At 36.5% G+C, this 15,622-nt stretch overlaps 1 protein-coding gene across 2 annotated transcripts in view; it reads right to left on the bottom strand.

Moving 5' to 3' along the window:
• Positions 1-6,490, bottom strand: part of rhbdl3 (rhomboid, veinlet-like 3) — a 72,168-nt gene extending 65,678 nt beyond the window's left edge. Inside the window, exons 1-3 of one of the 2 annotated variants that reach the window (XM_079628494.1) lie at positions 6,370-6,490; positions 5,709-6,121; positions 5,530-5,553 (exon numbers count right to left, since the gene is read on the bottom strand). In XM_079628494.1, coding sequence (XP_079484620.1) covers positions 5,530-5,553; positions 5,709-5,804 — 120 coding nt within the window. In that variant the 5' untranslated portion in view covers positions 5,805-6,121; positions 6,370-6,490. The remainder of the gene's footprint in view (positions 1-5,529; positions 5,554-5,708; positions 6,122-6,369) is intronic. The other variant, XM_079628495.1, reaches the window with a different exon arrangement.
• Between the last annotated feature and the right edge of the window lie 9,132 nt (positions 6,491-15,622).

Below are 15,622 nucleotides of genomic sequence, written 5' to 3'. Positions count from 1 at the left end.
ATGATTTTTTTTCACACTTTGCAAGTGGGAGATTCCACTTATTATCACAGTCTTTTTTTAAAGAAGCAGTGTCAGAGAAAGAGTGGGCTGTGAAGAAAGACTAGAGCGAGGGAGAGACGAGGAAAGTACACTGAAAATAGAATGTGAAAGAGATATTGGACAATCACTCGCTGCATGTGTCTGAAAACAGAAACAAGGCCACACGTAGAGATATTTGGCAAACTTTTATCACTGAATGTCGCAGAAACACAAAGAGCTCAGGGACGCACACAATGTATTTGATTGTTATGTGTTAATTGCCCACTGGGACACATAGGGTTGCGTATATGCAAATGGTCCCCTTCACTGTCAGACTCTCTTCTCAGCTTGTAATGAGAGATAAGGAGCAGGTGGTGAGCAACAGAACAATAATGGGCCGCCTCTTCAAAACAATACCAGAGAAAGAAGACAGACTATACATTTGAAGTTAAATTTGAGATGTCACTATAGTGAAAACCTTTTAACATACCTTTAAAAAGGGTACTTATTACAAAAATAAAAGATGTTAAAACATTTAAAACGTTAAAAGAATATACTTAAGTGCGAAATGAATGTAATGTTTTTGGACTATTAACTGAATGTTAACTTAAATTATGTATTATATTTTAAATGTATATTAAATTCAGTTAGTTCAATGTGAGAAGGCTTTTTTCAACCAACTTAAGTAAGACTTAAGTGCATATTTATGTGAAATTACATCTATTGTTTTGGAAATATGGTTAAAGTGTACTGCCGAATGTACTGACAAGTCCTTATGGTAAACTAAACTATGGTTTAATAAAATTTCTATTGAAACTTGTATGTCATGTTTTAAAATGTTTGTAATTACACATTTGTAATGATGAAGTTGCAATTTAGTACATATAAAATATATAAACTTAAATATAATATTAAATAAAGTTCAATATTACATTTCAAATTACAATCAGGTACTAAATATGTGCCGTATGTTAGTCAAGACATAAATAGAACGTGATCTCATGAGTACTCGTTTGTATTTTTACTTAAAGTGTGGTTCTACCACACGTACATTTATTTAAGTTTTCATACACATTGAAACGTACAATGTTGACATATTGAAAGCACTAAAGCGTAAATTATTTATTAACAACTTTTAGACGTACAAATGTGAACGAATCTTTATTTATCAACATTAATTGTGGCATTAATATTTTGATTCTATTGTGTTCATTTGTAATATCAATGACATTATGACATTTATTAAACGCAGTTTACTCATCTACTTTATATGAAACGATAACATTTTGCTCTGTTCTGTGACTTCTGCTGCAAACTCGTTTCGAAAGATTACATGTTGAAAAAGACTACACTTCAAACCCTTAAAATTAATAGCTTTCTTAGTATAGTCCTATGCTGTGACTGACAATAGAACTAAAAAAATAAGCAAAAAACGCAACATAAATTCACAAAAGTAATACATTTTATTTGTGCGCTGTAATCCACATATTTAGAATCCATGCGTTTGTAAGGAACAGACCTAAATTCAAGACTTTATTTTGCAATCTTCATTAAACGTCAAATTGTGTGCTCATAACAAATCGTCATTTAAACCACTTTTGGTATCGCTTTTGACATTTTTGCAGTTTATTGTGATTCCACTTGTCTTTCTGTTATGTTTTTCTTTTTAACTCTACATATTTTAAAGAAATACTTATCAGTAGGTTTAGAGGTAGAAGTGGGATTAGCGGCTCAAAATAAATTTTTAATGCTATTGTCACGAAAAAAATTATTTTCCTACACATTTTGGTCCATTATGTTTTGTTCTTTTTATATTCTCTATACAATGGTTAAGTTTGGGTTTGTGTGTGGGGTAAGGAATCTAACATGTACCTATAAAATGGCAAAAGGGCAATTATACAAATATCTTTATGATATAAAGGATTCATAAATATTTAACGTATTTTTTTTTGCTGTAAATAATAATATTTACGTATATACATCCTATGTTTGTAGGATGTTGTTTACGTTGATACATCCTAACAAAATTGATATTTAATGACATTATTAAAGTGCACTTTTTAAAAGTGTATTAAAGTGTTTTAAGTAACAATCAAGTGTACTCTCTTTAAGTATACATTTAAGTGGCCTTTTATTTGATAAATATTATATTATCTGCAACTTTCTTCAAGTAGTTTTTTAAAGTACACTGCAAGTACACACTCAATACAATTAAATGCACTTCCTTCTAACAATGGGCTATAAGGATTCTGTACCCCAAATTCAACATACCAGTAATCAGCAGGAATTAAGTAAATTTGCTTTTGATTTATAGGGCTCATTTGGACATTGTAAAGCTAAATATATGTAGAATGTACCTATGTGTTGGGTTTATGTTTGGGGTATTACAGGCAAGAACCCACTGAAACTAGTAGTATGAATTATATCCCCAATGTTAATTCTAAAGCTAAATATCTGTAGAATGTAGCTATGTGTTGGGTTTATGTAAGGTATTACAGGCAAAACCCCACTGAAACTAGTAGTAAGAATTCTATCCCCAGTATTAATTCTAGACCTCGTGAACTGCAAAAAATCCAACCAATTAAATAAATTATAGCACAAAGGTCATGTCTAAAAACAGGTTTATGTTGAAAAGTAGCAGAACTGCAACACACTGTTAAACCGCAACTGCATCTCGATTCAAATACATTCAGCAACAAACAACAACCTAGTAATCAATTGAGGATTCTATTGTTATTTACTGTTCAGTTATAGTTAGAGTTCTTGAATTTTACTGGCTGGGCGGCACTCCAAGATCACTGACGCACAAAGACTTTCAATGTTTATATCCCACAGCTTGTCTTTGAAATGTTCCAAACAGGTTGTCAGTCTGGTTAGTAGTGGTGGGGATTTTCAGTGACTTATTCAGCAAGTAACATTTTTTACACCAATAGTTTACAAGTCTGTCTTTTGTGAATCCTTTACTCAACTGATTTGTTCAAAAACACTAACTCTTCCAGGAACAAAACACCACCTACGGTATGTTGTTCAGAGACACACTATAGTTGATCCTGCTTTGGGCTTGTATGTAACCATTTTCGTTGGCAGAGTGAAAAGAGACAAAGCAACTGGCAAACTTTAAGTCAATATTAATCGTGTCTCATTCGATTACATGGAGAGGGCAGGGTTTTAGACCTATTACTGCAGCCAGCCACCAGGGAGGGTGATTGAAATGCTTTGGCTTCACTTTTCAGGACGCGTGCAGCACACTTGATTGAGAAAGACAAAATGACAAAAGAACTCCAGCTGATAACTGGAGCAGTAGCGTGGTGAGAAAGTTGGGTGGTGCTAGCTTAAGACGCGACCAACTCGAATCCGCCTTTTTCCTAACTCATTCTTCTCGCGTTTCACATAGCATTTTATCTTGGAGAGGCATTTATTTTAGATAAAAATTGAGGAAAATATTTGAAAAGTGTACATAAATTGCCTAAAGATTATTTAGTGTAAATAGTGTATTTCACTATTTGCACTTTTAGTGCAAATAGCCCCTGCCTTATTTTATATATTCTGGAAAAAAAAAAAAAAAAAACTAATTATGCAGTTTGTGAAATTTAATCAACCAACTCAGAGCCTAATTTATGGAAAACAAAGCTAAAATAATTAGTATTGTAACTAAGTTGATTAACTAAATATGTCAGTGAGCTGAATTATTTACTGCTTTGCAGTCATGAAACTTAATTAATATGGGGACATAAGCTAACATTCTGTGTTATTTTAACATATGTTTTCATGTTTATGGATTCGTTTTTTGCAGTGAGTTAATAAGTTGTCAGAAACAAACAAGCCATTTGCTGTCATGTACCAAAGGCTAAGAATGCAATCATCTGATGCTGACAGCGTTTCATCATCCATCAGGTTTGAGCATATGAATATGTATGTGTGAATTATAAATAGTTTTTACTCTAACATTGTGTCATATAACAGCCCAGCTCCTCCTCCTCTTTTTCATTAGTTTGTTACATCTGCGATCAGTGAAGTGTGTTCTTGGCCTTTAGATCCCACAATGCCTCTAATTTACAGCCTTGCAGGGCAGTGACCCCAAAACTGGACGAAACCCCAGAAGGCAGGCCACTTAAGGGACTCAGAGTGTTGTCGGCTAAATAAAGGGAGCGTAGTGAGAGGCCCACTTGTAAGGGAGCCCCCTCCCTCCCCTATCCAGCAGAGATGGAGAGGGTCAGCCACGAGCCTTCTGCACCCTTACAGCTCTCATTCTCTCTTCACGTCTGCCACCCTCTTAACCCTAAAATCTCTCTTTCCCTTCATATTGATATCTGTCTCTCTCTTCTTCTGAATTTGGGCCCCCTTCATCCTTCATGTCACTGTCTTTCTCCCAGGGGAGTATGTGTGGGGGGTCAGGGTTAGGCAGGTGCAGAGCCAGTGAGAGAGACTGAAAGCAAGAGAAAGAAGGGGCAGACGGTGGACCGCTCTCCGTCTGTCACCCAGCTCTGTTTCACTAACTACCCCCCTCTCCCAAAGCAAGATTCAGAGTGGACTAGACTACACAACTCTAACCAGGATACTGAATATGTACCCTGGAAATTATCACAGACCGATATTTTGAGATTATCTGCATCAACTAATATCCATGTTGTCAAAGTTATGTTCTATTTAGTTTCACTTTCATAGTTTGTTTCTCTTCAGTTAGGCTACTTGTTTCCTTCATTCTAGTTTCCAGACAGTCATTAGTTGCCATTGACATTCATTAATGAGCACACCTGTCTGTCTTTAGTTCATCACCTTGTCTATTCAAGTTCCTCATTTCCTTTCTTTCCGTGTCCGGTATTGTTTGTGCCATTGCAATCTGACTTGTGTTTGCTCTTTCTAAATAAACCTTCTTGTTATTTTGAACCACTTAATCAACCTTTCTCATCATTGGACTTGATTGATGACACATGTCCACTTGGTCAATTAAAAGAAATTATTATTTCCACACTTTGTCAGATCCAAATTGACCATTTTGTCAAAGCATTTTCTGTTTTTTTGCTTGTTTTGTTTTTAGCAACTTAATGTACCAGGGTTGTGAACCTTTTAAATTCCGTTTTAATTCTTCACTTAAATTGAGATAAACAGAAATAGGATACAGATCTGTGTTAGCATAAAAAAAGTTTAAAAGTTTAAAATATGTTGATGATTCTAGGCCTTACACAGACATAACTTATAGCTCATGAATTGAAAGAGATTCTTTCATTGAATTTCATCCAAACATGCTGTGCACATTTAATTTACCATCACTGAATTGCATTAGGCTACACAGTAGTAGTTTACTGTGCATTGGCGCTTTATTGGCAATTTATTGCAAATATTGTCCAACCATTACCAGATATATATACCCCCCCCCCCCATTTTTATCATTTTATTAAACAATGTTATTATTGTCATATTAGTAAAGACGACATGGCCTGCGCTGCACATGTACAGAGTTACACAAACTACAGACAAGAAATTGTCTGGCAACAAGAGCAGAAATCCTACCTTGTCAAAAAGAGACTTCCATTGCTGAGAGAAGCATTTGTGTAAGACAGAGAAAGAGGGAGGAGAAAGGAATGAACACAGAGATATAACTGAGAAAAAGATGACCCAACCTAAAATTAATCTCTGTTCTTTGCTGTTTTTCAACAACATAAATCATACATCTGCACATTGTCACTTACGTCCTCTGGAGCTACAGGAAGGACATCAGTGCTCTCCAGCACCTCGATCTCTTCTCCCTCTGCGTGAGCAGCGACGGCTGGGGATGAGTTCACCATAGCCCCTCTGCTCCTCTCAATCCACTCAAAAAACGATTATCTCCTCTCATAAAGTTCTGCCATGATGCCTTCCATATCCATATGGTTTTGACAACTCAGAACTTCCTGCAGAGCTAAATTGGCACTATTCCAGATCTGTCATGGCAAGTGAGTTTATCCCAAACTAAGTGGGTACGTGGAGTTCCTCCTCGCATCCATATTTCGTTACAGGATGTTTTAGACACTTTAAATCCACAGCACCTCACACATAAGTTCGTGAGATTTTTAAACACGTCTGTCTTTCCCAGTAGCGTCGGGCTTCATCCTTAAACAGTCACCTGCAAGAGAAACAGCAATTATTTCTCAAATATCTTCATGGCACCTTGTGTGTTAGACTATTACCATCCAGTGTCGTGCCTGGCGTGATTTTGCTCAAGCAGAAGGTATTGGCACCAAACAGAATGCGATAAACGAAACGATCTGGTCAGCAGCGGCTTGTGTTTATCGTACCAACGTTAAACCACGCAAGACTAAAAACAAGACAGTGTGAAATGCGTAAGTGTTCATTTGTGGTGCGTCATTGTACCTTGTTGTTCTTTCGCATCCTCAACGCGTGCCAGCAGTGCCCGAGCGAGCGACTGCCAGCATCCACAGAGCGCTTTGCCAAAGTTCACTGTGACCGAGATGAGCACAGACAGCATGGGGAGGTAAGTGAAAGGCACCCGCCTCCTTTTAAAGATCCTCGTCATGTGGGCGATTTTACAAGTGCTTGTCTCAAATGATGGGAGGTGAACATGGATGCGCGGGAATGATTTCTTCCATCATGTTTTGTTTGTCTTTTGCGGTTATTACACTTAGATCTGTTTAGCCTACTGGATGAATAAATTACATCTATTTATAGCGACCAAGGTAATTAAACAAACGGACAAGTCATGTGGATCTGCTCATGCAGACGTCAATTTCAAACCAAGCAGCTTTCTGTTGGCCAACGTGGCGAATTCGCGTGACCAGATTGAACCCGTTGCGAAATCTGCATCTGGAATTCTGGACCGTGAAAATGTCACCACATCAACAGTATTAAAGATAAAACGTGCGGTCACATTTACCTTTTTTAGGTGCATTTTTGCAGTAAAAGTTTAGTCATTGGAGCCTAATAGAAATCCGTGAAAATTAACATTTTAATTAAGAGATTTATTAGCAGATTTAGCATTGGGTTGCCCAAAAGAAAGCTTGATTGAAAGTAAATTATGTGTGAGATACATTCATTGCTACAATATTAATAATGGACCTTTTGATAATGGACTACTTCTGGCGAGATTCTGAAGTGTGCATCTGAGTGAATGATTCAATGAGTCATTCATAATACTACACAAAAAAGTCACTTGTTGCCTTCTATCCTACTGGTTTAATAAGTGAACCTGCAAAAAATGTCAAGTGAAAAATACCCACCACCCAATAAACAGACTGACAACAACTTGGAACTTCATAAACTTTAGACTAGCAGAGTTATATAGTGAAATGTACCAGTGCATCTCAGTAGGCTACTCGAATTTAAGGAGAACTGTTGGATATTTTTAAAGTAATACCACACTAACCATTATAATGTTGTTCTGACCATCTGCAGGACTAGGATTAGGCCTACCTGTGGCCTTGTGCCTGTCAGCTAAAATCTTATCTAGGATTATATAATTTTCTCTAATTAACCACTTTTAAAATGCACATTTCCTCGTCCAACATGTTTTATTTTTTTTAAAACAGTGTCAGTAAACTTAGCATGCGCGTTCCCACAGTATCTCTTGGCACTGGTCCTGATGATGTATTTCCATGGTAACATATAGACTAGTTATTTATTGCATATAACACCTACACACACATTTTTAGACTTGTGACTTACTCTATACAATTGCCAAGCATATTCCAAAAAAAAAAAAAGGGATAGCTGATAGAAGAGAGAGAAAAATGCACCATTACATTATTAGACCTACATAATTATTCACAATCATATAGCCTATGTGAATATGATTTATGTCTGTTGTTGAAATGAAGTATAAAGATTATTGACAAACACCTGCATATTTATGCTATAAAGATTAGACAAATGAGTGTCAAGGGCCTGATGGGTAGGCTACTTGTAAATACTTGATGCTGTAAATACTTGTGGTGAGGAGAGAGTATATAAATTAATGTAGCTCAATACTGCCTTCTTGTGTACGATTTGTATAATTGCAACAGAAGAACCAGAAAATCTCTTCTACTCTGGGCCTATAGGATTTTGTAATTTGGGAAATGCTTTATTTAAAGTTCCTAGCTAACCAATCCTAGATATTTATTTGAAACAGTGGCTAAACTAACGAAATAGAAAGCTTCAAGCCCAGAAGTTTCCAAGCAACACAGCAGTAATGACTTTATGAACTTCTTCACTTATAAGATCGATAATATCAGGGACAAAATTATAACTATGCAACCGTCTACTACAGTATCGCATCAGGGAGTGCATTGTAGTCTCCCTGAGGATTTTTTTCATTAATTTGTTGCTATAGGAGAGGAAGAATTTAGCAAACTCGTTAAATCATCTAAATTGACAACATGTATGTTAGACCCTAAGCTACTGAAAGAGATGCTTCCAGATGTCATAGATCCTCTTCTTAATATCATTAATTCATATTTGTCTCTAGGATACGTACCAAACACCTTTAAGCTGGCTATGTCAAAAATTTACAAAATTAGTCAATTACAGGCCGATCTCGAATCTGCCTTTTCTGTCAAAGATATTAGTAAAAGCTGTATCCTCACAACTATGTTCCTTTCTAGAAAGAAATGATATCTGCGAGGATTTTCAGTCCGGATTTAGACCGTACCATAGTACCGAGACAGCTCTCGTTAGAGTCACAAATGATTTGCTCTTATCATCCGATCGTGATTGTATCTCTCTATATTACTTGATCTTAGTGCTGCATTTGACACCATTGACCACAACATCCTTTCATATAGACTAGAAAACTATGTTGGCATTAGTGGAATTGAACTAGCATGGTTTAAATCATATCTGACCGTTATTAGTTTGTAGCAGTAAATGACGAGATGTCTTATCGATCACAAGTTCAGTATGGCGTACCACAAGGCTCAGTATTAGGACCGCTGCTGTTCACTCTGTATATGCTACCATTAGGAGATATCATTAGGAAACATGGAATTAGCTTTCACTGTTATGCCGACAATACTCAGCTGTATATTTCTTCAAAACCTAACGAAACCTACCAATTCACAAAATTAATGGAATGCATAGCTGATATAAAAAATTGGATGACTAGTAATTTCCTACTACTAAATTCTGAAAAAACAGAGATTCTAATTATTGGACAAAAAACTTCCACATGTAATAACCTAGAGTACTGTCTAACACTTGATGGCTGCACTGTTAAGTCTTCGTCATCGGTTAGGAACCTGGGGGTGCTCTTTGATACCAATCTTTCATTTGAAAGTCATGTGTGTAGTATATGTAAAACCACATTTTTCCATCTTAAAAATATATCTAAATTACGCCATAGGTTCTCATTGACAAATGCGGAACAATTAGTTAATGCGTTCATGACCTCAAGGCTAGATTATTGTAATGCTCTACTGGGTGGTTGCCCTGCACGCTTAATAAACAAAATACAGCTAGTTCAAAACGCAGCAGCTCGAGTTCTTACCAGAACCAGGAAGTATGACCATATTAGCCCGGTTCTGTCAACACTGCATTGGCAGCCTATTAAACATCGTATAAATTTTTAAATATTGCTGATTACTTGCAAAGCACTAAATGGTTTAGCTCCACAGTACTTGAGCGAGCTCTTAACGCATTATAGTCCTTCACGTCTACTGCGATCTCAAAATTCCGGCCAGTTAATAATACCTAGAATATCAAAATCGACTGCTGGCGGTAGATCCTTTTCCTATTTAGCACCAACACTTTGGAACAGCTAGATTAAAGAAACATCTCTTTGACCTAGCATTCACATAATACATTATAGACTTCTATAATTCAATGTTAGGCTGCATAGATTAGGTCCGCCGGAACTGGGAACACTTCCCATAAATCCTGATGTACTCGTTACATCATAAGAAGAATGGCATCTACGCTAATTTTAGTGTCTTTGTTTATCCCAAGGTTTTCCCGCAGCCTGCCGGATCCAGGCCGTATCCAGATCTGACAAAGGACCTTCGCCTGGACCCGATGACAACGCAGTGCTGAAGTGCCAACTAGTCTCTCCCTATGGAGGATCCCTTTACCACTCTACAGATAAGGCATTGTGGGAAAATTAGGCTGGCGTACCTATACCCGAAGTGATAAAATAAAATTCTGTATCAAAATTTAAGACAAGTTTGTTTAGGCATGGTTTGCAGGGAATTCCAAACCTGCACATATATATTCAAACGCATATAACTATAGAATTAATTCTTGATGCGCACGTGAGCGCCATCAGCGTTTACAGGTTCGCGTTTAAAGTCTTTTTAGAGAAAAGCTGTGTCGTCTTAGCGGCCCCTAATTTAATAACAAATGATCACTTTGACGGAAGTGAATCAATCAAAACTAACTTTAGTTGGAAAATATCTTTATTCAAGAACCGCTATAAAGCCCAAACAATCTGTTACCTTAAATTATAAATTTATCTCTGTAAAGCTGCTTTGAAACAATCTACATGGTTAAAAGCACTATATAAATGAAGATGACGACTTGACTAAAGCAATTTTAAATAGTTATTAAGAGAGATTGGAGAAAGACAATACTAGAGTTTCATTATTTAGTCGGTATTCCTGTCCCTTAGCAGTAGGTTCAGGTAGAGTTAACATGATACTAATTTAGGAAAAGTTCTCTGCCTAAGGCAATGCAAAACCGGATTTACAATAATCAAAGGCTGAAGCACATGTTAGCTTTTGCATGTGCCTTTCAGCTACATAATTTCTCCTCAGTATTTACCCTTAGTAATATTTTCCCCAATAAATATTTTTGTACATAAAAACAGTATTTTTAGAAAAAGTCTTAAAAACGGTATGCTTTATCTCAGTACCCTTTTCCCACAGAATGGATTAATCATATCTGACTGCTAACAAAGTCCCAGTCAAGACAAGCCAAAAAGGCATCTATATTTTGGGCATCTATATATAAAAACCTGCTTGCCAATCTCACATTTCAAACCAGCAATAAAATTGGACATACCGCTAGATGTCAGTATAAGTTTGACTGAGTTTGAGTCAGCATGACTGCCATATCGGCCAGCATATAAACCTCTTGCAGGTTTATAAAGAACCCCACACAGAGTTCCAAGAAAATTCTACACAAATGTTGACTAAATGGAGTGTATGAAATAGTAGCCCACAGCATAAATAAAACATGAACACATTTCAAGAGAAAAAAATGCTGTTTATTAATATAGGCTGAAATAATCTCCATACCACATGGAAAGACTTTTTCGGTGCAAGTCCTCAACGATCACATTCTATTAAGGGTAAGGAAAACACATTTAAAAGCCAGCAACATTGTTAAATCTCAGTACAGTCATGTTCTTAATATCTGAACAATAAAGAGAAACAATTAAATTCCCTTTCGCAAAACCCTGCACAACCCATGATTCCATTTAAACACTAGAATGTCACAGATTGGCATAAACCCACAGTGCTTGGTTGATGATGCTCCTTGGTTGAGCGACACAGAGCATGGTGATGACACATTAAAATCTGCTCATTCAAATCAGAACTCGTACAAAGAAAACTTGTAACAAGTGTATGAACCCCCCGCCCCACCAAAAAGATCCTTGTGAGAATAGCATGACCGGACATACTGTCCCCTCAAACTTTTGTGCATAGATTCTTAATCCTTTCACAACATTTTAATTCCTCATCATTTAGTCTTAAACCAAGATGGATTATTTTCAACCCACACTAAAAAAACTAGTAAGAAAATCTGGTAGGAGTTCAAGTTCTATGTGTTGATCTACAATTCTCAGGCCTTTGCATACAGGCCTCTACTCAATTTCTAAAACAAGAAAAGACAAGAGGATGGAATATCAATATATTTTACTGGACCTCGTTGAGAAACATCAAGCAAGGTAAAATCAAACAGTGCTAGGTCCTTCCACAACCTAACCAATAAACAAAACTGTATTGGTACGTAAAGCGATAGATACAAACAAACATTTTAAATGGAAAGCACTCCACTTCAAGAAATATAACGCATAGGTTCATTACAAATCTAATATTTGGTAAATGTGTGTCTGCTACGGATTAAAATTCAAAAAGACATTTTTTAAAATCCATAACCTTCAGTGCTTCGAGCTGGATTTCTATCAACATCTTTTGTCCTCTTTTCATTAAACGATTTGTTAAATTCTCATGATAATCAACATCATAACAGTGGAACTGGAACTCTGGACCTCTAATCTTCCTGAGAAAATATCCAAGTCCATTGTCAGTGTGCAAGACAATGACAGAATTATGTTGCTTTTACAGAAACAAAAATTTAAAGACATTTTGGCATAAGTTCAACCAACAAGAACAATAATATAATTCATAAGCAAAATTCAACGCAACACTGAAACAATCCCAGAGTTCAGCAAGTAGCATACGTCTTCATTTAAAAAGTTTTTTCCTTATTTATTTGATGGAAGATGCGATTGTAATTGTAGTTTTTTCTCTTGCATTCTTGTAGTAAATTCCTTTACTTTTGTTTTTGAAATTTCTGAAAATTCCATCATTTGTAAACGGCAGGTATAGATTTTAAAAGAAAAAAATATTTCACAGAATGGAAGAGATATAGGCACCTTTTGAAATGAGTCAGAATGTCACTAACTTCCATCTGTTTATCTTTACTGTTCATGAATGTTACTGCTTCTCTACTAACTTTCTCATTATGGCCAAAGTTTTTTTTTTTTTATCTTCTTTTTTTCAGTATTATTTTTCAGTATTCTTTTCAAATAATGCAACTGAAATGATGCAAAACTCTTAACTACAAAATCATAACTCTTGTGGGAAATATTCCCCAATAAAAGCCACTATGAGGATACAATTTTACAGGTTTTTTATATTTTAAGATGAAAAGAAATCCATAAAGTCCTTGAGTAAACATTAACACATGAATTGTCGTCATCTCCCCTGTGGTTTTCAGTTTTTTTTTTTTTTCCTTTTCCTTTTTTTGTATAGTTGAGCAAGGGAAAAAAGACAATCAGTGCAACGCTAGATAGTAACCATGTTGGAACATTTTTTAAAACACACACAGAAATAACGGAGACAGTACAACACTAAATGGATCATAATTGCAGGCAGTCGCTACGTGACGAGAAGCAGTGATTAGAGATTTCACATACAGAACCATTCAAACACACATTCATACTAAAATCAACGTTTTTCAACAGCTTTTTTTCTTTCTCATGAAGAATGTTCAACCTTTTGAGCATGTCATCAAATACCTTAAAAGTGTCAGTCCCAAACCAAAAATTTAAGAAAAAATAAATTCACATTTTTCAATTGGCGCGCTTTAATTCAAGTATTGGTGAAGATATTTCTTTTGATATGTTTATGATTTTTCATTCTTTGCCTAGAGACATAAACATTGTTTAGAATCATGGGTTTCAACACAACGATTGAAGGTATACACAAATACTGCATGTACGTCCTGTGTCATTTCCTTTAAGCCAACATGCAACTTCAGTAAGACTGTTTGGTTCAACTTCAGATCATTGATCACTCTTTTTTTCCTTTCTCTCAGATGACACACCGTAAGGATCAAGGTCTATTGCTTATTTCAAATTGTATTTTACCCAGTAGTTTTAAAAGAGAAGGATTCAGAGATCTGATAGCATTTTTCTTCATAATGAACATGATAATGTTTAACTGTAGTCATAGTAAGTCTACCTATGCTGGTGTCACCAGAGACTTCCTGTGATTTTTGACTGTTTGGAATTACAGCCACATTGTGGTTCACTGTCAGTCAGCTGCGACTGAGTTTGGAACAAGGCAGTTACACACAGGCAACAGTGATCCCCCCCCTCCCAACCCCCATCTCCCAGAAATAGAAAAAAAGTCAATGATCAACTTTAGCATCTTAAGACATCTGTTGAAATGTCTTCCCTCCCCCCCCCCAAAAAAAGAAGATAAAAGAAGGTTTATACAGCATAAAGGCCCGAAATGAACTGAGACTGAGATGGAAATGTACAGTTCAGGGCACAATTTTACAAACAAACAGTTAATACAGCATACACAAAAGGCACTCCAGCTTGCCGTCAACCTTCAGAACCTGACCAGCAAACAGGAGATAATATCAGCAAGAAGTGCATTTTTAAATGTTATAGATCTTCTTTTTTTTTTCCTTCATTGTTTACATGTTTCTGTCAAACGTTTTTTTTTTTTTTTTTTTTTAAGATACTAAAATGCTATTTCATTTTTGGTATTCAAAAAAAGTACCAGGGATTACTCATTATCTGTACGCCATTGGCACACCATAATCCCCAATGCTGTTAAAGTTCTTGCTTGTTATAAAGGATTCTTCCAATGACAGCAACAAGATTATCACAAATAATCAGCATGAGGTGACAAATATATCTGACGCATATCCTCAACCCCTTTTAAACCCAATCCCACCTCAAACACACAAGAATCATCAAAGTGCCTCCAAACAGAAGTGCTTTACAACAAAACAACATTGGAATTTCAAATGTGAAGTCAGAGATGCCACAGTGTACTGTACATATATTTATGTATACATTGGCACATGAGACCATGAGGGGAATTCAACAACCAGCAGCAGAGAGGTAAGATACACAGGTCCCATTTACTGTATAAACGAACTGATGGCTCTGCAGCAGTCCCTGTTCAGAAGAGAAGAATTGAGAAGACTCAAACTAGCCAGCCTCCTAATTTTATTGCCCCACTGATAAATATCCTCTTGCGTTTCTTTTAATGTACACTTCGTAAGCTTTTACACATCATTTAGTGGGTAAAACCGCTTACAGACGATAAATCTTCAAAACTATCAACTTTCACTAAACATAAATTTAGTTCTTCTTGTCATGCCCTGAGATTGTACTTAAATGAGATTGATCAAATTCAGCAGAATTAGGCTTAGTGTCAGACAACATCCTAAATTTACTAGGATTACAACGGCCTCGAGTGTGTAAGAAAGTATTACGGGAGGACTGCAAGATATCAACTTCCTTTCAAAGCCACAGATTGGCACAGGGCGGACATTACGTGCCCATCTTCTCTAACTTTGCATAGTGACAGCATCCCGTGTGCTGTAGTTATAGAGCCAGTGGCAGAAAGAGTCTGTCCATAGAAACACTGCTCGGACAGGGCTTTTCAAGTACGGGCGGCTTGTCTCGATAACATGGTTGGCTTAACCGAGGCCACACAGGAGAGAGAGGATGTTAGCAGCTGAGTTAGAGGTGGGACACCCAGGGTGAGGTCAAGCACACACGCATACACATTCTAAATGACCTAAGAACACTGTTAACAACAAAAACAAATGACTTTTGACATGAAATAAACAAATATGGCCCACATCATCGATCTTTTTTTGCATTTGTTACACAGGACAGGTATCTGCATATGAGCACTGCAGGCAGTTTAAGATCACTGCATGAAGACCAATAGAAAGTGAATAAACATTACACAGCACTGGCAATTCCATTCAGTCTCAAATTCCAGTGAAAAAAAAAAATCATGCAAGACTACGTGAGGGACGGTGTGGGGAAGAATGCATGAGAGGTGTGATGTCATCCAGAGAAGGAACGGGAGGACATTTGAAGATCCGTACCTAGTTCTACTACAAGTACGCCAATGATGAATGATGCCGCCAACATCGG

This window comes from Phoxinus phoxinus (assembly GCF_949152265.1).
Source record: "Phoxinus phoxinus genome assembly, chromosome: 11".
Taxonomy (NCBI): domain Eukaryota; kingdom Metazoa; phylum Chordata; class Actinopteri; order Cypriniformes; family Leuciscidae; genus Phoxinus; species Phoxinus phoxinus.
Note: the sequence above shows the minus strand (reverse complement) of the source record. Positions and strands in the feature narration are given on the sequence as shown.